We start from the raw sequence: 24,000 nt of genomic DNA, 5'->3' as shown, positions 1-24,000 counted from the left end.
TACAAAAATATGCGTGCCAAAATCTAGCTCGCCGGTTCGAGGGAATGGGGGTTCGCTCGAACCCATTTTGGTTCGAGCGAACCCAATCCGATCGAACATGTGTTCGATCGAAACCCCAAAATTAGAAGTTTCTCCCAAAAAATTTCAGAGTTCTGAAGAATTAATGACTTCGGAGCTCTGGTTCAATACACGAATGAAATAATCTTGATAACCCAAAAATATTAGATGGTAGTACTCGAAGCAATCTTTCCAACGAATATAATTTTGTTATATTTTGAATTTATTATGTTCTTGATTTTTTAATTTTATTAAAAATTGGTTTTTCACCGAACATGAACTTCTCTGTTCAACGCATTGGGAAAAATAAGAAACTAATTCAAAAATATTTTGAAAAATATCTATGCCCTTGGTATTGATGTCTTCTTTCTAACAAAAAAAAAAAATTGAATTTCGATTTATATAGAACAAGTTATGTGTTCAAACGTAAACCTATGTTTGAATTATGACTAGTCGGACTTCAAAACTTTATAAAATGAAAAATATTGAACATATCACTATAAAACCAAATGCAAGCCCTGGATATTGATGTTACAAACCAAAATTCGAAAGAATTGAGTTTTTATCATTTATAGAAAAAAAGTTATGCGTTTCGGGAGGCACATCACTCTTAAAAAATGTAGTTTGTTGTAAAAAACTACTTTTCGAGGGAGATGGAAATTTTTTTAAAAAATCTTTCAAAAAAATTTGAAAAAAATATATATAGAATCTACAAACAAAATGCTAGAAATCACTAATTTACATCATCTTCAAATTTTTAATAGTTTAAAAGTTATAGTTCTCGGAAGTTGAAGATTATTTTAAAAATGTACATCTCAATGTCAAAAGTGGCAAAAAAGTGGGAACCATTATTGTGAGTTCACCCGCCTATAATCATTGAAGCTGTCTGGTTTCTCTTTTTTTGGAATCAGAACTAGGAAAGTATTGTTGATCTCCTTGAGAATCTTCCCTGAGTTTCTGACACCCTTTAAGGCCTCTGTGATCTTCAGCCCCATAAAACCCCAACATTTTTGGAAGAAGCTAGTTGGGAAGCCATCTAGGCCTAGGGCCTTATCTGGATTCATCTTCATGAGGGCGGATTTAACCTCCTCCTCGGAGAATTTCTTAAGCAAGCATTTATTGTGTTCTTCATTAATGAGTTTTGGAGATTGTTAATAATATTAAGTTGGCCCTTAAGGTTGGAGCCATCAGTATTGTTTAGGACATCATTAAAGAACCTTACAGCTTTTGAGGCAACATCGACTGGGTCTGCCAGGTTGGCTCCTTGGCTATTCTTAGTGTTGGAGATTCGGTTAACCCATCTCTTTTTCTTGGTGCTATTATGGAAAAACTTGGTGTTGCGATCCCCATCTTTCAGCCAAGATTCCCTGGATTTTTGTCTCCAGAAGATCTCTTCTGTTGACAGAATCTTTTCATACTAAAAAAGTAATGATTTTTCTTTAAGGAAGAGATGTTCATTCATCCCCTTCTCCAGAACTTCCTTGTTAACATCCTTAAGATCCTTTTCTATTAAGAGTTTCTTGTCAAAGATGTTACCAAAGTTCTCCCTATTCCACTCCAAGATCTTCCTTTTGATAAGCTTCAGCTTGTTTGCCACAATAAACATTTTTGAGCCTGAGAAAACTGAATCATTCCACCAATGTTCAATTAGGTTGATGATGTTGTCATCTCTGAACCACATGCTTTTGAATTTGAAATGGCAGTTTCTAGGAGAGTGGTCTATCAAGATGTTGAGTTGAAGTGGAAAGTGGTCAGAGCTAGATAAAGGTAGGATCTCTGCTTCCATGGTGTAGTTGAGCTATGAAAGCCCTCCATGGATAAAAAATCTATCAAGTTTTTCCACAATATTGCAAAAACCTATCCTTCTATTGTTCCATGTAAAGACATTCTCTACCATCTGAATTTCCAGTAGAGAATTCCTATTGATCCAGTTATTGAAGTCCACATCCGCTAGGGGTAGCTTGATACTGCCTCCCCTTTTGTCTTCTACCTTAGTGATGGCATTGAAATCTCCACCAATGATACAAACTTCGTTTGGGTGATTACCAAGGAAGGCCTCAAGTTCCAACCAGACCAGGGCTTTGTCCCTATTCTGGATAGGACCATATACATTGATCAGATTAAATCTTAACTTATTGTTATAGCATGCTACTGCTCCACCTATCCAATTCTGTTTTATCTCTAATGGTGAAAACGAGGAGAATCTAGGATCCTAGATGATTGCCAAGCCTCCTGAAGCCCCGGGGAATGCTTCAATTTTCTAAAGCCTTATTTCTTCTCAAATAGGTCGATCTCGAATGGGTTCATCTTAGTTTATTGGATTAAAATTATGTTTGGTTTTGATTCAGATATACAACGCTTTATGATGTGCTGTTTGTTAGGGGCGTTCAAGCCCCTAACATTCCATGATATGATTTTCATGGTTCTGTGGGGAGGAAATTCCCCTCCCCTACATTAAAAAGAGATGAGATTTTAGGTTGACCCCTAGCTTCCCCATCCTTGGCTCTGAGTTCAGCAAGGGATCTTCTACCTCTTCTCTTAACGAGCTTGGCACAATTGGGAGAGTCTTTGCTTTCTTTAGAGATATGAATGCCTAGAATGTTTGGGTTATCATTTTCCAGATTGTCCAAGGCAAAGTTCTTCTGTTTCCAAATTGACTCTGGCATTATCCATTAAATTTTTAACGTAGAGTTCCCTGTGTCTCTCCAGTTCCTCAGAATCGCAGACCTCATCCACAAATTGTTCCATTAGGTCGTTAACTACTTCTTCCCCTATAAAATTGGCAATAATATTAATCTCCTTAGCTACTCGTTCATTCTTAGACTCTGCATTCGCCATAGAGTTATTCTTCAAGGGTGGGGAAGATTCCTCTGCCCCCTCATTGGCCCTCCTATCTAAAACTAGAGTTGTTGGTTGAACTTGCCTAGATTCCTTAACCCCAACCGGGGGACAACTTTCCTTCTCCAATGATTGCTCAAAGGGGAATAAATTACCATTTTATGGAGACCTCGGGGGGCTCATCATCCTCGGGTTACTGTAAAATCCAGAGGCTGTGTTATTTACTAAACCTGGCTGATCCTTCTGAAGAGGATGCTCCCTAATCTCACCTTCTTCTAAATCCAGATCGCTAATCTTGGAGTCAACTATTGGTGTAATGCCCATTACTAGAGATGGGAGGAACAAGGAGCTTGAATTCTTGATGAGGGGGTCCTTGGGAAAGGATTTAAAGCATCGGTCCTCTGTAAGATCAGAGGGATGATGCTTAGGGTTCTTTTTAGATTCAAGGCCTTCCAAAGTTAAACCCCCAATTCCTTCCAAGAATTTAAGTGAGACGCCAGAATTCTTATGATCTAACTTAGGATATGTCATCACATGAGAGTATATCTTAGGGACATCTTCTCCAATGAGGCCAACATAAAAGGACAATTCTAGGGTTAAACTGAAGTTATCAAATTTTAGCGTTATGTTTTCTAAAGTTTTGATGTTGATATCCATGTTTACGATAAGAATCTGGTTAGAGAATTTAAGAGATGTTTTTAACACCTACGAATTTCCCAATTTTATTGCCTATCATTTTCAAGATTTCAATATTACGAAGTTCTACTAGTAAATTCTCAATTGATATTGCTCTATTTACCATGAAAGGCTTTAACCAGGATGGGTAAAAAAGGGGCTACCATTCCCAACATTCTAAACTAAAACCTTTGTATGTTAAGATATCCCCAAACAGAAGTCTATTTCTCAAACCCGAGTTGCCACATTCAATTGCAAGGAAATTATCAGGAAGGAAATCGATTCTTACCTGGTCCTTAAAGGATGAAGATAACCAGTCAACAATTTGTATTGTCGAAATACCCAAACCTTCCCATCAGGCAAAGATAACACATTCTTTACAATGCTTTTGATGCTTAGATAGAGTTTGATTGTCGATTTCAACCACCGGCCCTTTCATAGTGGCTGGAGGATTCTTTGATGAGTCAACCTCAAAATGCTTGACACCCATTGCATCTTGACGATTCTAAATAGAATGACGACCAATGGTTTCCTTATCCTTCGCCAAATTTTTTGAAAAATTCCATAGAGGAATGATACCCTGATTAATGGTGCTATTTAAATGGTTAGGTTTTAGAAAACCCTCCTCCCGACAATGCTGAGATCTTTGGGCATGGCCCATTAGTTGACTTGGCGCCCGCCTAGTTGAATGCTTGAGCTTTCTGCGTCTAACCGTCTGCCAATTCTAATCATTACCTTCGTGGGGAGGAGGGGGAGCCCTATCCATTTTAATCAACGCATATTTGGTTTTCGCAAAGAAAGCCTGTTGTTCATGAGTCCGTGATGCTGCCTTAATAGGACCCTCGGCCTGAAGGTTGTTAGCCAGAACAAAGAAGCGATTCGCCAAGCCCAGAAAGGTGCCAAACAATGATCTCGATAGCAAAGTAGAGGATGCTGAGGCGTTGCAGCGATATTTCGCTTGCAGAGTCATTTTTTTTTATGGTATTGATTATTATTTATTATACATAAGGAAAATATTTATTATATTACTATTACAAAATACAATAATTATTCAATAAAAAGTATTAATAAAATATTTTAAATAAATTTTAAAAAAAAAACTAATTAATATTTCTTGTCATGAATCTAACATGATAAATGTCATAACTAATCCAATAATTAAAAAAAAAAAAAAGAAAAAAAATTAATTTTTTTTTGTTGAGAAAGATTATTATTTTTTCATCATATTTCCACTTAATTAAAGCTATTATAGAGAATTTACAAAGGTAAAATACTTTACAATGCTAAATGTAACTCTAACAAACAAATATTAATATTTTACTAATATTTTAACTATGCATATGTTAATATATTTGAAAATAGCTATTGAAATGTAATTTATTGTCACTTTCTAAAATTATATATATATATATATATATATATATATATATATATATATATATATATATATATATATATATATATATATATATATGAATTTTTTAAATAATAAAATAAAATAATAGTGTATGTTTTTTAATCTTTTTAAATTGATTATTCAAATTATGAATATTAAACTTAATAGTGAAAGTCAATAAGTGTATGTGTGCACTAACAAAACAAAATCAATAAATCAATAATATAATATTATTTTAATGACCTAAAAGATTGCCTAAAAAAAATCATACAAATACTAATAAATTGTTATCGAGTTAATCTCCTCCAACATTTTCTTAATTCTAGGAAAGATCCATCCATTAGGTATATAAAGCTTTAAGTATGGTTCTAAAACAATGATATAATGTGTTCTTATTATTATTAATAATTAATCAATTTCCTTAAAAATAATTAAAAAATACTAATTAATAATTTGTTTTGTATATTTCCCATAGAATGTATCTTTTAATTGCAGTTGGTTCCATTTGTTGTTTTGTGCCATATGTGTAGTGATGGCTAAGTCTACTGGGTATAATTAAGTGCCATATGTGTAGTGATGGCTAAGTCTACTGGGTATAATTAAGCCCAAATTCAGTTTGAGAGAGTTATCTGTACAAGAAGCTCAGAATTGCAACCTTACCATCATTTTCATAACTCCTACAAATGCAGATGCTTGTGCTTTCTCTAGGTAAGCTCAATTGTAGCCATTCATCGTTTGATGTTGCACTTCTTTTCTTTACATTGAAGATGTAGACTTGTTTTATTGATTTTTTGGCCGATTAAAACTTATCAACTAGGCTACTATCTTAATAGATCAGAGTGACACTATATTTTTATAATCAGATACATAAAATTTCCACAATCCATGCTGAATAAGTGTTGTTCCTGGATAATTTCCCTATCCTTATGTTGTTTCAGCAATACTTAGAACAGCTTGATGATCAAATTTTGCAATTAGAATACTAAGATATTGTCATAATGTTTGATGACTTTAAGAATGTATCTGTTATTCCAGCTTCTTCTTGTATCATTGTCATATAGATTCTCTGATGTATTCAACATTTTTTTTTTGTCTGATGCATCTCTTCATGAATTCTTATTAATTGGAACAGCCCAAATGCAGCTTTTGGAAACAGTGGATGCATTTGTGCGAGAGATAAGACAGAGGGAAAGTAATTGATGTGCAGAATGCAACTGGTTATTTTTGAAGTACAAACTTTAAGTTGGGGATTATGTGCTGTCAAGAAAGGTTATCAGTTTGATCAAATTCAAATTTGGGGATCCGAGTATTGTGGAAGGGACAATAGTGAAAATGAAAATGGAAATAATTCTTTTTATAGTCCCCAGTATTCAACATGACTTATAATGGATAGTGATATCAGATATGTATATGCTTGTGAAGGTACATGACTCTCATGATCCCTTGAGGATACAATCCTCTAATTTAGAGAAAGTTTCTTTCGGCTTTACTGTTGGAGATTGGGTTCGGCTGCAAAGGTCAAGTTTGCAGGGTTCAAGTTCTGGGAAGTGTCACATCGTCCACGTCAGTCATTTCCTCGTTAGACGGCTGGGCCGGAAGGGCAAATAAAAGCAATTAAATGTTCTCAATAAGGAGAGGATGGAGAGGTCTGTCCCGAAAAGGAAGCGGTTAAATCACACAAAATGGTAGTCTACGGTTTTCAAAAATCAAATATTCAGAGTTAAAATCTTCATGTTCATACTGTATTTTGCCGTTCTAAAAGTTTGTCGGAGTGCCATTTTGTGTAGAGATTAGTTTGTACCTCCTCAAAATCGTGCTAATCCCCAATGTTGTGTGGAGCTGAACACCTATTCGCTGCGAGCTTCTCCCTCTGCAGGAGCCCTCTCTTCGCATTAATCGCCTGCAAAAAGGGACGGCGGAAGGGCATGCATTAAGGGGGATTTAATAGCTTGAATGAAAGCCCCTGACCCGTTTTTTAGATTGTACGCAGAGAGGAGACCCGAAGGGCGGGCCGGGGCCAGGAGTCAGGGTGGAAGCATGGAGGCACAATAATTGTTGGAGGGAAGAAGTCCCTCAAAGAAATGCCATGGAATGAAATAATTGCAGGATATGCACAGTATGGTCTCATTGAACGCAATGATTGCAGGATATGCGCAGTATAGTGGTTTATGGAAGAAGCTTTCAGGATTTTGAAAGAAATGCCTCAAGAAATGTGGTCTCGTGGGTTACCATTGTTGCAGGGTATGCACAAAACGGATTTGTTTAAAAGATTTTGAAACTTTTAGGCAAAATGCAAATTGCAAGTCTAAAGCCAGACACCACAACCCTCGCCGGCATCCTTCCTGCTAGGTAACGCAATGAGAGCTTTTGAAGAGGTTAGGGACGCCCATCAAAGCATAATAAAATGGCGCGAGAAAGGGTGTTCTGTCAGAGTGTTGGATGCCCATTGAAGCAGAGAGGATAGAGGAATTTCGAGAGAGAGGGATGTGCAGGTGCGTTGAGAAGCTGTGGAGAATCCCTCTGCAAATCGTCTGCAAGGTTTTATGCAATAGAAGTAAACATCTCTAGAATAGATTTAATGGCTTCTTCAGCGGGTCAATGCCAGTTTTGATATACTAACCCTCGTCGAAGGTTTTGCATCTCAGAAATCTTTCATGGGAATTCATGGAGGAGGAGCTCGTGGAGCTCTGTAAACCCTTTGGCAAAATCGTCACCACTAAATGCAACGTGGGAGCCAACCACAATCAGGCCTTCGTTGAATTTGTATGTATGTTAACCTTACGCTTTAAGATCTCAAAAGCTCCTATTTCGTTGTTTCTTGGAAGGTAGAAATGGTTTGTTGATCATGCTTTTTGGAAGTTCCAGGCTTTGGTTGCACAGTAAATTGATTGTGTCATTAACGTATTTCAGTAATAAAATAATAAACAAAAAATTAGATCGCACCATGAAACCAGATTTTGCACTCATTTTATGTTGAATTTTACGAGGAGAGAAATTGTAACGTCGTCAATATTGAAATAATTGATGAATGGGAGAAGAGTCGACCTGGCGTTGGCATTAGTGACCTAGAGGAGATGACGGTAGAGTGAAGGAATTTTAATGCTGTCTATCAGAACAGCTTTTATTATAACTCTTGATCATGACATTGGTTTTTTGAAGTCTCGTTTTTTCAAAAAGTTCATTTAAGCAATCTATTTTCAAGTTGTTTTCATATTGAATATGGATATTCTTGTATGCCATTCAATTTTAACCATCCCTTTGTTGCAGAAAATACATTTTTTTTCTTCCCAATCTTTTTGTGTGTCTGCCATCTACCTATCTAAAATCTAAGATGATGAGACCCTGTTGTCAATTATGCCACTAAAAATCTAGCCTTACTCTTAATTGCCACCCTCATATAGTTGTTTTCATCATGCTCCTACGTGGGGTTGAACTATTTAACATAATTTGCTTTTTTCACCCAACTTGCTTTGCCTACATGGCAGTCCTGAAATTTTTTAACACAAACCTTTTCATCTCTTCATTAGTGTTGGAGCATTTTTGCAAGTTAATGTCCATTTGCTCATCTACTTGTTCCGCTTCATCCAAGTCTTCTTTCTACAGTTAACTTCTCCTCAACAACCATTTTGGGCCAACAATGTTTATTCATGTTTTCAACATGTTTTTTAGATAACTTAGAAAATAGATTATCACTGAAGCCTCCATCGAAAACTTTCCTGCTGCAGCTAACAAAATCTCATAGGGGATCATTGATTTGACTTTGAGACTACTGGTGATTAGATACTTTTGGATTTTTCTAATTGTTTCCATTTGTGGTTTGATAGGCTACTCCCCCAGACTTCACAACCATAGAGCACAACTGGTGTGACCAACAAACCAAAAAGTGTTTTCTTGGTTTTCCAATCCCCATAACTTAGCTTTTCTACATGTGTTTTACAATAGAAAAGAAACTCTCTAACCACCTTGTATCATTTTCATTCTACATGTCTCTTAGCTGAGCCTATTGTGAAAATCAATCCTCAAGTACTTGTATTCCTCTGCTGGTTCTAATGAACTTTCCTCAAAATGAAATTAACCTATTGTTTCTTCCTATTTAAAGAAAAAATCATCTAGTCTTGTAAGCGTTCACCTGCATCTTGACCTCTTCGCAAAAGAGTTCTAAAGATTTCAAATTCTCTCTCAAACAATGGGCAGTTTTTGTAATTAGAATAAGATCATCTGCATAAAGAAGCAACTTCACCACATATTCTACAAGTTGGATGCCCTCCCCAATAGTTCTATTTAACCATTCTTCAAGTTTATCAATAAATAAACCAAACATAGTGAGGAAAGAGGGCATTCTTGTTTAACTCCAATGTCATTGTCAAAGCATTCAAACATACCTTCTTTAGTTCTAATTTTAGCTCTAACCTACTCATAAAGCCTATGCACTGTCGCTCTACACTCATTCGGAATCCCGAGTTCCTCTATTCTTCTCCAAAGTTTGTCCCTAGGCATAGTGTTAAACCCTTTTTTGAAATCCACAAAGCAAAAAAGGTTTGTACTCCTTGTATGCCCCAAACTTTTTCGATGAGGTGTCTAAGAGTGATGCAGTGGTTGATGATAGAGTGCCTTGGTCTAAATCCAGCTTGCCCTTTCGCTCTTTGTTCTTCTTTTCCTATGCTCTATCATGCTCCCAAATTTAGCTTTCCGAGAAGTGGATTGATCATAATAGTATAGTAGTTAGAAGGGTTATTGAGATTCCCACTTTTGTGAAGGGGGATAATCATGCTAATTGTCCACTCTATTGGAAAACTGCTTTGAGTGACATTGTTGAAGATTTTTTTTGATATGAGGAACAAGGTGCTCAACTCCCCACTTTAAAAAGTCAGCCTACAACCCATCAATGTCTTGAGCCTTACTACTGGCAAGGTTCTTTATACCTTGTTTGATATTTTCCATTGAGAAGAGCTCACTTGAAATGCTGATTATGGGAGGACTATTTCTCTCTTATTTTCGTGCATAGAGAAGCTTCGCATAATCTAACCATTGAGCATCTAAGATATTATTTTCTATTTGTTTTCTCCCTTTTTGAAACTCTCTCCAAAAGCTTTGAATACTTGAACCCTTTAGTTATTTTTGGATTACATGTTAAGTGCAAAATATCGTTGACTAAACCTATTTTCTTGCTTTGGGCCTTGTAGGATGGAATAACCCATCTATTACATTTTGGCATCTATTAAGTGATTAGAATGATTATATTTATATAGTTTAGAATTAAAAATGGTCTAATGGCGACACCATTGCTATTGACTTTGCTATAACATATGTGTGTGTGTGTGTGAGAGAGAGAGAGAGAGAGAGATGTTCTAATGGATATAGTGATATCAACTATTAATGTATAACTCAATTATAGCTCATGGTTAAACAAAGTTTGTAATTATTGTTGTATGTCTTTTAAAGTTTGTATAATTTTTTAAGTATCGTTGTGGAGATGTTTTCGTACTTGCTATCTAATGGTCCAATACGATGAGATTTTTTTATATTGACTATGATGTTATGTATTGTCTTTGATTCCAACAATTTATTTTTATAAGATGTTATTGTCCAAGGTGTGTTGTTTAAGATAGGTGATATTTTAGTGCTTAGGTAACTAAAGATGGTTGATAGTTGGGACCATTCATTATATGTAGAGGTAGTACAAAAACCTTATTCATAGCAATGTTTTATTAACATATCGAATTGATTGATTGGAGTAAAATTATATATATTGGTGTTTTATTTTGTTTGTGTAACCTTTCTTCATTAGGAAATCTATCTATCAAGGCTAGGAATCCTTAGGGGCTATGCCACACTGATGTGTGTGACAAAATGGTTGTCTATATCTAATTTGTATAGGTTATGCTAACTTGGGAAAGTGCAAGCTCTCATCTTGATGGTTGGTTGATCCTACAATAGTATGTTACTATGTCCCACTTTTTGGCCAAAGGACACTGAAATCAACATTTTTACTAGATTCTCAATGACACTTGTAGCAACTAAATTGTAAAAAAATTGAAGATGACATAATGATAATGATAATGTCTTTTATAGTCCACGATGCCAACCACCTATGTATGGGTCTACAGATGGGTTAGAGAAGTATTAGACTACCTCGTATTCCTTGTGGGAGGTATCTAACTGCACTACAAACGAGGCGTACATACCTTACCCCCTTGTGGGATTTGAACTTGTGACCTCTCTTTCAAGAGCACAAGTTCACCACTAGGCCAACTTAGGCTGCATCATGAACTAATGATTTTTGAGATTTTGTTTGTAGATTATAAATATATTTAAAAATAATAATTTGTGACTTTTTAACATAAATTTCTTTGTCAAAAGGATAGAATTATAGATTTTTTTTAATAGTTTTCTATTGCATAATTTATTTTTTATAACTTTTTGAAATGAGTTTGACTATAATTCAGATTACTTTGATACCATATAACTTTTTTTATTCATTATTATTATTACTTTGCTAAAATAAGAACATCAAGACTTAGAGGATGGTTATTTTTCAATATTTTTAATTCTATTTTACTATTTTTCAATGTAAGTGTAACAAAGATATTCACAATTGCTAAAAAACTTATCTTCACTAGAAAATAGAAAATAAATATAATAATAAAATTACCTATATTAAATATTATACTTATTGGAAAGCTTACTTCGAGTGCTATGATCCTATAAATTATCTTTTCATATTCATTTCATTTGTTGGTCTAGTCCAAAGTTCATCAACCTGTTTTTTTCATTGCATCTAAAGCATAGTTCCACAGAGATTCTTGATGGGTGGACGGGGGGACGCAGGGGACGCAGGGCCTAAATTTGGGGATGGTGAGGGGATGGCAGCGGAGTGGTGGTGGGGTGGCAGTGCTGATATAAAAATGGAGTTGAATTGAAATCGTCAAGGCAAAATCTGTAATATGACATCTTTGTGAGTGTCCCATGAAAGGCAAACTAGTTTTCATGAAGTTAAAGGTAGCAATCAGTATGTAATGGCATGTGCCATATAGCAAGCAACCCAATGGTGTCCCTAGAAGAGGTGGCATAAGTGGTGGTGCTGTGTGGGAACGTTTCCCCTAGTATGCATCTTCGTAGAACATTGATCTAAAGTCCCAAAAAATATAGATCAATTATTAATTCATGAAAATTACACATGGACAAGAAGGAAATTTTTTCCTTTCCCTATCCTATGGATGTGTAGTAGAGAATATTATGTGTCATAGAATATTAGACAAAATCATTTGGCTTATTCTAATACATGAATAATGTAGGTGAATCTACATGATGACAAGGGTTGGTTTAAGGAATTTGTATGCATTTTTTCAAAATTGAGGTTTTTTTTTGTAGAATCATTTTTTATAATATGTAGGGTATTGGCTTAGTCCATAGGGCTAACCCACTGTTGAGTATGGGGCACTAATAGGCATAAGCCTCTATACCAGCCATCACCCATCGGGTTTGATTAATGGGATTTTAATATAGTTTGCAAACTTTGAGTACTCTTCTAGTTGCCGAGTACTCTCTGTTTTTTTTGCTTGATGAGTTTTTACATGTTTAATTTGCAAGTCTTTATAGACAGAGAAAAAACATGGCTAAAAATGCCAACATGAGTAAAATGCTAATTAAAATAGGTTTTTCACTTTTTTTTTTGGGCTATAAAACCATGCATTTTCTCTTTTGAAATTGTTAAAATTTAATATATTTTATAATTGAATTTTGCAATATATATATATTTTTTAAGAAATTTTAACTTTTATTACCTGCTGAGCTTGCCAAGTACTCTTTGAATCCGAACCTACAGACAATGGATTTTACAACCATGGACAATTTAATTCCTCAATGATGATAACTCCCTTGCCATTGGTGTCAGCTCTTGCACTCTTAAACTTGGTATGAGTGTTCTCCTTTAAACTATTTTCTAACCTTATAAGTATTGTAATGCCCAAAAGTTGTTTTGTGCTCTATGACAAGTAGTTTCCCACATTTAAATAGTAGTATTGCGTGCTCATGGTGGTTCTAGATAAACTAATGATAGTTTTGAGATCTAGAGCAATATTTTGTCCATATAAATTATGCTATCATTAACAAGGTCTTAACCCCATTGTACCCTCCACTCCATTTGCATTATGATTTTGGTACCCAATCTCTAGGGGCCTCATTCATCTCATTTTGGCATCTTTTTTAAAGCAATTTTTTTATCTAGGCTAAATTTTTTAAGAGATTCATAGTGTTGTGAATGGTTCTTAATTTTGATGTTTATTTTTTCAAAAATTGTAGATTATCATAGCTAATGTTGAGCGATTTTCATTTTGGGAATTTGTACTTGGTTTTGATCGAATTCTATTTTTAGTGCAATTTTTTAGAAAAAGCATATCTTTTCACACATTTTTTATTATGTAGTTTTGATTTATTATATTTTATCAGAAATTACAGTTTCAACATTATGCTCTAATTAGCTTTTGTAATATATTAATATCAATACCACTTCATTGATTTGACAATTGACAATTGTAATTGTACTAAATTTAAAGTGCTGTCATCATAATTTATTGGAAGTTTTCTTGATTATGTAATTTTGGGGGTAATGATCTTGTAATTTATTTATCTTTATTAGTGTGTTATTTGTTTAATTCATTTTAGGAGATAATCATTGTTATAAAAAAGTATCTAGCTAATAGCTATTATCAACTAGAAAAGAGAACTATAAGTTTTGGTGAGATGGACTTTTGAAGCTATTTAGATGGCTTAATCTCTTGCCTTATCTATATAGACTTGTTCCCAAACCTTGTATTCCATATCAATAGATTTTACATTGCATGACAAGATTGATCATAATGCTAGGATTGATTTTTACCTATGTCAACATTGACACCATGATGGACACCACTTATATTAATTGCCTTGGTGACCTTTAGATTAAAATATCAAAGATGTTTCGAGATTTGAATGAATCTTGATTCCTAGGCTATCCTTCTATGAATTGTATTGTACATATTGATGTTTTTTGACCATATAATCATGAGACGACTATTATGCTTGTTAAATAGGAAGAGCTTAAATGTTGTGATGAGATAGAGATTTCTCTTGATGCTTCTTCTTCTCCTATAGAGACTCTTGTTGATTCTTCAACTTATATGATTCCTATCATAGATTTAGAAGGTTGAGGACTCTTGTCTTAAGGAAAAATACATAGAGACAACTAGTGTTCATACTCAAACATCTTGTATGAACATGTAATCTAGGGATGAGCAATGTAGTTGGATGGTAGGCATTAAGATCTCATCTTCATCTTCTCTTGCTTCTTTTGAATTTAATGTTGCTTCTTATGGGGTTTCCTATGATTTAGTGGAGCAAGATCATATTCATAGTCTTCTAGATATATCTCCTTGGGATGAGTATTTGACTAACCTTTTAGGTTTGTTTTGTGAGTCCCTTCTTGTAGAATTGGAGGACACCATTGAGGAAAATCATATCCTCTTTGATGATGACTCTATCATATCTATTGTCTCATCATCCTTGTTGAAATTTGTTCTACATTTATTTCCCCAAGGTTATATCATGTCACTTTCTCTAGTTGGACATGCAACTCCTATCTTTATTGTAGCAATGTTCGCAACACCAACATGGTGACATTTGAGCAGTTTATAGTGTATATCTTAATTTTTCCCCCCTTATTCATTTCTACAATAAGAAGATATCTTGCATACACCTTTGTGTTATTTTTTTCCTAAGGAAGGAATGCTGTTCGATATTCATAGATCATCTTCAACATTCATTGTTGAACATGTACCATCATTGTAGGGGATTACAAATTGAGGGGGAATTGTATGGTCTACCTTCTTTCCATTCGAGGGGAGTTTTTCCTCACATGGAGTTTTATCCTTCTCAATTCCTTTGAGTGTGGTCACCTAGCCACACTCTCTTCATCCTCTCTTGGGGAGAGAGTTTTTCCCTATAAGTTTGTGATGGGGAGGGGTACTCAAAGAGAGTCAATCCTTTTCCAAAAGGAAGTCAAGTGATGTCTTAGTGGGCTCCCTTCATTATACACTGGTCTATCAACCAAACTAAACATTCAAACTCTCTAGGAGTGCTCCCAATCATTATGTGCTCACTGGTTGCTCAGGCATGGTTGAGATTCACAAGGATAAATCCAACCTTACTCTATCAAAATCCTAACATATGTTTGCAAGGGTTGTAGCAGGTGTCCATAAGGTTTTACAAGGCCAATCAACTGGTTTTGTGTTTGGGTTTCATCCATTTTTCTATCGCTCTTCCTTTTCCCTATTTTCTAGGCCTAGTAGCCCTAGAGCCCCAATTAGCCCTACCTAATCGAGTTTTGTGGATTTACTCAAAATTTTCCCAAAGAGCCAGGAAAACTCATTCATGATCCGAGTACCCTTTTGGAAGAACTTTAAGATTCATGAAGTGAGGAAACTAGGTCTGACCGTACAGGTATGGAACCCGAAAATGGCTTGTTTTGAAGGGTTTTTGGGTCTATTTGGTCTTCTTCCAAGGGTTTAATGACTTCCCTGATCTGCCAGACCTCCAAACTCTCACATAGGCTCTTCCACACCCCACTTTCTCATGCCAAACACTTGGCAACTTCAAACTTGCTCATCCCTGCAAACACTTGCAAAATCTCAATCACTTCCTAACCGGGCTATGACTGAGCTCGCATAGGAAATGATGTCCATTGGCCTTTCAATGACTTCCAAATCAAAACAAAGACTATGTACACTGTACAAAGGTTCCATGGTTCGAGTCCCAAGGGTTATTGAGAAGAACTCAAAGGACATCAAGCTGGAACCATGTTTGGGCCTCTCAAACCCTAGCTCAAGCCGAGAGCTATCAAAATAAAAAAACTCAATTCAAACCTGCAACAAAGACTAATCCAATTGCTTCCTAAGCACTAAGAGAACATATACAAAGCAATTATTAAAGAACAACAATGCAATCAATCCATGAAGTACGGATTGCTGCTCCAAATTTGAGAAAACACAAGGTAAAACTTGGAAAATGGTCTTCAAAATATAATATGATCTGCTCCAGGCGTTCACCAACCTCATTACATTCATACTCAGGGCATTTATATGCCATTTTGATCCTAACTAACTCTCCATCAGTTGCTTAACCACCGATTTGCTCAAACTTGCATAAAGTTGCTCAACGTTGCAAAATGTTGTCAAGCAACATTGACAACTTTTGCCAAAAAGTGCATTTTTGCATTTCATGCTTTGTTTCTCATTCTAAACCACCTAGGATGACTAAAAACCACTAACATGACATGTCTCAATGCCAATTAAGGCTTTTCAAGATGTTTTACACCAAAATTCACTTTTATGCCATTTTAGGCTTACAAGGGCTTACAAGCCAAAATTGAGTAAATGCATGATCTCATTGACATCCAACCTACCAATACATATCACAAACACAAGTGGACCTATGAGTAGTCCCTTATTCACAATCCAAAACCAAACTATAAACTAACACACCAAAATGTAGAAAATGCACTCAAAACTAGGTGCTCCTGCACCAGTTTTGTCCTCTTTTTCTCAATGTGGGTCATTTTGTACGTGGGTAACTGACATGGCCACACATTTGCCAACACCCATTTATCCATATTTCATATCTACTTAAACTATGATTATGGGGATTGTTGGTTCATTACTTTATTTTCTTGCAATTTTTTTTATATTGCATAATATGCACCTAGATATGATAAAATTGTTTATATACAAGTTTCTACTTGTAGGCTGTACTTGCATCATGTGACTTGTGCTTTCTTACTTTCGTGGAGATGTTGTGAGCACATGACTATTATCCCACTTTTTTTTTAACATATTCTTCTCATGGTGTACATCCTATATATACTCACTTGTAGCTCTCATTTGAGCAATTCAATTTAGAATCATCATTATACATTTGCATCCTTTAATAGAATACAATTATTCTCTAATTTTGAGTCTCTTTTTATGCTTTCACTAAAGTTCCTAGCTAATTTTTTCACTTTTGGTTATCTTGCTTCAAATTTAACAAATTTATAGTTGAATAGGTTTTTGAGTACTCTACACAAAATAGGAAAGTCCATTTGAGCTATTCATTTACGACAAAACCCAACCTTATAGAAAAATATAGTAAGTTGACTTCACGATATTAGATGGGGATAAAATGGAAGCCTAAACCAACTATTTTGTACCTTCTAAATGCAATGTAATAGTCTATTTCTTGGAGACCACTATAATGAGTGATCTAAAAACATCCAATTTGCAAGGCTAAAAGAAGCATAAATAATATCCATGTTGAATTAATTGACACTGAAATTGCCTTGCTTTACTACCAAGTTGATTTAATGAAGACTAGCAATAACTGAATTTTCGTAGAAATATAAATAGAAAGATGGAACTAATTTTAAAATTCATGATCCTAGATGTGTAAAACAAAAGAAATGGACTACTATGTAGTGTTAATTAAGATGACAAATGTCCCAAAGATATTGAGTTAGCCATACTGATATGTTGACTGCATCAACATGTAGAAGTATAAGTGTTGAGTGAACTTAATGAAGAAGTGGTGGCACCTAACTTTTATTGAGAGAATGATGTAGAGGTGACAAAAAGATTCCTATCAATCAAAGAGTTGACACGTTTTCATATTTCCTAATTTACCTGAATAAATAAAATAAATTTCATAAATAAACTTAATATAAGAAAGAATAATTTGATTGCATCAACAGAGCTCAAAATGAGAATGTTCCTCTATCCTCTGAGTGAATTTTCCAATCTACTCTCTGATTTCATAGATCCAGTTCATCGATAGCACCATCAAATTCTCCAATAATAATTTTTTTTCAAAATATACTTACACTGGGTAACATTTAAAAAATGATATGTCACCCATCTGCGATTCAAGAGTGTATGTCAGGTTTCACAGTGTTATTACCCACTACAATAAAATATATTTATTTTTGACCAACATTTCCTATACCGTACTTCTTTGCGAAAACAAACACTTGCTTGTGGCTGTTTATTGTTGTGTCTTTATTAATATGCCATACAAGTTTTTGAGAAGAACACAGAAGAGAAAAAAAAAAATTCTTATATAACCAAATTCCTTTCGAGGCCTCTTCAGTTGATTATGGAATGCTTTCTTAACCTATAAAGCTAAGTTGTCCAAACCATCACCTTGCACACCATCAGCCTTTACAAACAACACATCCACTGTTGCTGGAACATCTTTAATCTCATCGGTGAATATTGCATCAGCTCTAGTCTGTCAATGAAGGAGTGGAGCTATGGTGAGCCACATGAAGCAAGATTATATGATAACAAATAAGACACAGCGTCAAAGGAAATTTTCAGTGGAAATTAATATACGCTAGTTAACAGAGTTAGGAAAGATTACTTGCAAACTATTAAAAACCACAAACACGAACTTTCTCAAATGATTTTTTCCATTATGTCAATGGCCATTCTGATGGAATCAAAGAGCAGTTGAAATTGTAAAATTACAGCTTAATGCCTAAAGAAAATGTATTAACAAAGTATCGGGGATTACAAAAAAGAATTTCATTGTGAAAGGAATCTTTATAAAGGCACACCATCTCAATGCCATATGGGAAACGCCTCATGCAACTACCCAAATGACTTGTTGGCCATAGATATGAGATAATTTGATTATATTTAGGAGTATTGCTTTTGTTGAACTTCATGCCTTATGTACATGCAGTTTGTGCATTTATGGTTTTTTGGTTTATAAAGATTCAAATGGAGGTTGAAGAAATCTTCTTTTGTTTTATATCTTGGTCTTTATGGTTTTTTGTTGACTTGACAATGATGGTAACCTTCCTTTTAAGTGATTCATTTCTTCATGTAGGTGATCGATCACCAAACTTCTATAGTTCCAAGAATCAGTTCGCTGTGTAATATAATCATCTTCCAGTCCATTGCAAATGAACACATCATTAAGTGGATCCAATATGGTATATTCTGCAAAAGTATGTTGATGTGTATGTGTTTAATTGGGCCTTTGAAGCATATTCATTCATGTCAGAGTACAGTTGGCATAATGGTGCAGTCCTTTGCTTAGCAATTGAAGCCCATGGATAGGTGACAACATTTTGTGAAGTGTAGTAGATTAGCACCTTTTGAATTGTATTCAGTCCATCCTTAAATATGAACTCCTTAGTACCATGTGCTAAGTATATTTGAACCATAGCAAATTCTTATTGTGTTTCTACAAATATTGCTTGTATACTAAAAATGTTGTGGGCAAATTCTTGGTAGGATCTATTTGAAAAGGTCCAGATTTGGAGGAAATGCAAATTTTTTTTGAGTGTATTACCTTTCAAAACCATAATTCTTCATTGTTTGTCAATTGTAGTTTTGTAAGACTTCCTACTGACTTGAGTTGAGAATGTAGCCTTTCAATAAATTTTGTAATTCTGTGCAGTTTGATATAGAGGGAGGGAATGACCCACTTAGCTTGTCACTATAGTTATAGTTTATTTATTTTATCAAATTTAGATAGAATCAATTCCTCTAAATTCAGCGTTTTGTGACTTATAATATTGTATGAAACATCTTTGAGAAAGGAAATGTTGTATAAAGATGAGGGAATATTTCTTACGAGTTGATTTCTAAAAAGATTTAGCCATTCTAGAGAAGAGATATTAAACAGAAAAGGGAATGTTTTTTTGGAGTTGATTCTTAGAAAGAGAGCTATCACAAGTAGACAACTTGGAGAAGAGAGATTACTTGAGTAAGAGGGGGTATGCTTCTATTCAATTGGTTGAAAGCAAGTTAAACCCCACTAGGGTTGGTTAGCCTATTGAGCATAAAAATAGTACTAAGGATGGTTTCACCTACCAAATTGTTTTCTTATAAGTCAAGGAAAGAAAAGACACCTTGCAAAATGACAATGACATGTTCCACTAAAGCTATACCCACCTAAGCGCGATGGTTATGTGAGAAAAATCTTAATATGTTGTAAGAGAGGTCTATGCCTGTAAGAAACAAGAGTTTGCACAAGCAATGCGATATGATGGTCTTCAACTGATTGAGTGTTATCACATTGCTTCTAGCATATATCATCTTAGAGGCGACAATCTCTTCCTTGCTCCCATGAACTTAGATAGTGATGGGAGTCATTTAAATGAGCTTTGAAAATTTGAAGAGCTTGGCTTACTCAATATATCTATGGTAAAAGTGAAGAAGAAACAATTAGATACGAAAATAAGAATAGCTTGGCTATGAGAGTTTGGGTTTATCAACTTGTGATTTGGCAAGGTAATGAGAAGGAAAACAATGTAAAAGAGATGAGGTGTTAACACAAGGTACACGGTTGTGAAATAACCACAATTCATGTGTTAAATACTCTACATAATTTTCTCATTACTTTCTATACAAGTGGGACAACATGCACACGTTCCGACACATTTCACACCTTATCTACATGGATGGTCATAGAACTGATATATTCACTTCTATTATGCATTTATTATTCATATCTATACATTCATTGCATAGATTCATTATCCACCCTAATCTCAACATTCTTGTATTAGGGACCAAATAATATAGGGGTGCAATATCAATCCTGCACTTGCAGATTAGATGTCTAATTTTTTAAAATTTAAATATAAATTTAGGCATTACCTGTTCTTTTCTCACCTAAATCTAACTAAACATATGTTTGTGTGATAAAATGCGATGTACTTCCACATTTAAAGACATTTATCTGTCATTATAATTAATTAATCACAATACAAATTTCACAATAATAATGAACAATAAATTGTTCGATCCATAAATTCATAATATACAAAGAGAAATAAAAAACATTGCAATAAGTCTAAAATTTAAATAACAAAATTTTATTAAATAAATAATAATAAATAAATTTTAAACCTAAAAAATAATAAATAAAAAATCAATGTAGCAGCTAGAGTTTGACTCACCTTATTAGAAGAAATAACCCTTCATAGTTCATACTGTAGAATTCCGCAGCCATGGAAATACAAATTTCAATACCAAATCAATTCCCCAAAAGAATTTTTGTCCCCAATTCCTTTTTATTACAATGAACATCACCACAGCTGCAAAACCCACTCCATAACACAGTCCCACTCCAATCTCATACCACACACTTCCCTCATCATCTTCATCATTGGTAGATGTTGAAATGGGGGGAGGAGCAGGAGCAAATTCTGGCCAAGAGCATTTTTTTGGAAGTGGACATCCCCATAAATTTGGATTTCTTGAATAAGACGATTCTGTAAATGTTGACATGTGTCCTCCTTGTGGTATGCTGCCTGAAAGATTGTTATTAGAAAAGTTGAGTGCCCCTAAATAGCTCAAAGATCCAAGGTCCCTTGGAATTTGTCCAGAAAAATGATTTGTAGAAAGGTCTAATGATTCCAGCCAACTCATTTGTACAATACTATTTGGAATGGTGCCATGGAAATTGTTCATAGAAAGGTTGAGCACCTTCAACCCCTTCAAATTTCCCAAATCAGAAGAAACATCGCCATTCAGTTGATTGTTTGAGAGGTCTATGGCTGACATGGTGGAGAATATATATGTGTAGTTCTCATCTCTGCCTTTTGAATTCATATTCAATTCATTGTTATACATGGACTTTATATCATAGACTATTTTATAAGGCATGATATATCCTTCTTCTGGTTCTACTAATATGGCTTGTAGACTGAAAATGCTGCGTGGTATGAACCCTGATAGCCGATTTGAAGAAAGATCTAAGATTTGAAGATACTTCAGCTGACCAATTTCTGCAGGGATGCTGCCTTCAAAATAATTCTTCCTCATTGATAACACTTGCAACTTTGAAAGGTTTCCTACTGTCTTTGGAATACCGCCTTTCAATAGGTTTTGCCCAATATCCAGAAAAGTTAAATATGAGCAGTTTGATATTGAGGGAGGGAATGCTCCACTCAGCTGGTTATTCTTTATCACTAGTGACAGCAGCTGACTTAGCATACCAAACTCAGACGGCATCACACCTTCCAAATTATTATCCCCCAAATTCAATATACGAAGCTGGGGATATTTGGCTAAGCTTGGAGGGATGATTCCATTCAAACGGTTATTTGCCAAATTTAAAATTTGCAATGAAAAGCTTAATTCCAAGTTTGGAGGAATACTTCCCGTCAGCAAATTGTCATTGAGCAACAATAGTATTATACGAGGAGGCCAAACTAATGGTATCTGACCGCATAATGCATTGTTAGACATATCCAAGGCCGTCATTCCCTTCCAAGCTGAACTATTTAGCAAAAGGCGACCTTCCAGATGATTTGTTGTGAGATTGATGTATGAAAGCTTCATATCTAGTAGCCAAGAGGGAATTTCTCCAACAAGATTGCTGTCAGCTAATTTCAACTCTTCAAGTGAGAATTGAGTAGAAATCCATGAGGGGATTTGACCATGTATCTTACAAGATGTCAATGATAAGGCTTTTAACTGGAATGGGGGAATCCAGGCGGTGCTGATATTAAGTACACAATCGGATAAGGACAGCGACTCTAATTTGCCAAGCTTTTGAAAGTAAGCTGAATAATCTGATGGCCGTTTAGGGAGAGTGAGAGCTGTTCAAGTGAAGAGGGTAGCGCTGAGGAGGGAAGAGTTCCATTCAGTTGGTTCCCAGATAAATCCATCCATTTCAGTGAAGATAGATTGCTCAAGGAATTTGGGATACTACCACTTAAAGTGTTATAATCCAGGAACAGATTCTCTAGTGCAGAGAGATTGCCCAAGGAATCTGGGATGCTACCACTTAATGTGTTATGAGATAGATCTATCAGTTTCAATGTAGAGAGATTGTCCAAGGAATCTGGGATACTACCACCTAAAATGTTATAGTTCAGATAAATAGTTCTCAGCGAAAAGAGATTGCCCAAGGAATCTGGGATTCTACCACTCAAAACATTATGAGACAGATCCATCAGTTCCAGTGAAGAGAGATTGCCCAAAGAACCTGGAATTCTGGTACTTAAAGTGTTATAACCCAGAAACATGGTTTCCAACGAAGAGAGATTACCTAAGGAATGTGGTATACTACCACTTAAAGTATTATGAGACAGATCCATCACTTTCAGTGAAGAGAGATTGCCAAAGGAATCTGAGATACTGCCACTTAAAATATTGTAGGACAGATTTATAGTTTCCAGCGAAGAGAGATTGCCTAAAGAATCTGGAATACTACCACTTAAACCGTTATGAGACAGATCCATTAGTCTCAGTGAAGAGAGATTGCCCAAGGAATCTGGGATACTACCACTTAAAGTATTATAAGACAACTGCATAGTTTCCAGTGAAGAGAGATTGCCCATGGAATCTGGGATACTGCCACCTAAAATGTTACTAGAAACATCAAAGTATTGGAGCAATGACATGTTCCCAAAGGACAACGGAATGTTCCCACTCAACATATTCCCATTTAAGTTCAGTTTTATGAGATAAGACAGGTTTCCTAAACAGGGAGGCAGAGTACCTGTTAGTCCATTGCCAGAGAGGTCAATGCTTGTAAGAGAAGTGAGTCTGCACAAGCTCTGAGATATGACTCCTCCTCCAAGTCCGTGAATATCAACAGAGACTACGTGGGTGGTGTTATCACAGGAGATGCCGTCCCAGAGGCAACATTCTGTTCCCTTCTCCCATGAACTCAGATAGGCATAGGAACCAGAAGAGTACTTTAAGGCGGCTTTGAAGAGAAGAAGATCGTGGGCTTCCGCCTCAATACAACCGCAGCAGAAGTGGAGAAGAAACAGTGTAATAATAGAAAACAAAAAAAGGTTGGCCATGGGAGGATGAGTTTGTGTATCAACTTGCAATTTTGCAGTGTAATGAAAATGAGAGCAACGAATTATTAATAAACAAGAGATGTTGATTGGTGTCAACAAAGTTTTTCTATTTTGCCCATTTATTCTTTACTTATGACTTTCTAGTCTGTGATATCACATTACGATTTGACCTACAAAGCATTCTGATGCGCAT

At 35.2% G+C, this 24,000-nt stretch overlaps 2 protein-coding genes and 2 long non-coding RNA genes across 5 annotated transcripts in view; 1 reads left to right on the top strand and 3 right to left on the bottom strand.

The window, feature by feature from the left end:
* Window positions 1-5,530: 5,530 nt before the first annotated feature.
* LOC131048093 (uncharacterized) lies at window positions 5,531-20,807 on the top strand. Of its 2 annotated transcripts, none has more exons than XR_009106359.2 (3): window positions 5,531-5,674; window positions 6,110-7,729; window positions 18,863-20,807. It is a non-coding gene; the product is annotated as an uncharacterized LOC131048093 (long non-coding RNA). The 2 variants fall into 2 exon arrangements; XR_009106358.2 differs by having other exon boundaries at window positions 6,099-7,729.
* Window positions 17,758-21,290, bottom strand: LOC131048094 (uncharacterized). Its single transcript, XR_009106360.1, has 2 exons — window positions 20,946-21,290; window positions 17,758-18,259 (listed from the first exon to the last, which is right to left on the bottom strand). It is a non-coding gene; the product is annotated as an uncharacterized LOC131048094 (long non-coding RNA).
* A 23-nt stretch (window positions 21,291-21,313) lies between these two features.
* On the bottom strand, window positions 21,314-22,254 carry LOC131048091 (probable leucine-rich repeat receptor-like protein kinase At5g63930). The gene is made up of 2 exons (XM_057981950.1): window positions 21,475-22,254; window positions 21,314-21,358 (listed from the first exon to the last, which is right to left on the bottom strand). The coding sequence occupies exons 1-2, from the start codon at window positions 22,252-22,254 to the stop codon at window positions 21,314-21,316; spliced, it is 825 nt and encodes a 274-aa protein (XP_057837933.1).
* Window positions 22,255-22,529: 275 nt separating this feature from the next.
* The window catches only part of LOC131048092 (receptor-like protein 19), a 1,491-nt gene continuing 20 nt past the window's right edge, over window positions 22,530-24,000 (bottom strand). Inside the window, exon 1 of the mRNA XM_057981951.2 lies at window positions 22,530-24,000. This exon is cut by the window's right edge and continues 20 nt beyond it. Coding sequence (XP_057837934.1) covers window positions 22,530-23,807 — 1,278 coding nt within the window. The 5' untranslated portion in view covers window positions 23,808-24,000.

Source organism: Cryptomeria japonica, chromosome 10, assembly GCF_030272615.1.
Source record: "Cryptomeria japonica chromosome 10, Sugi_1.0, whole genome shotgun sequence".
NCBI classification, from domain to species: Eukaryota; Viridiplantae; Streptophyta; class Pinopsida; order Cupressales; family Cupressaceae; genus Cryptomeria; species Cryptomeria japonica.
This window is presented reverse-complemented; position numbering and strand designations above follow the sequence as displayed.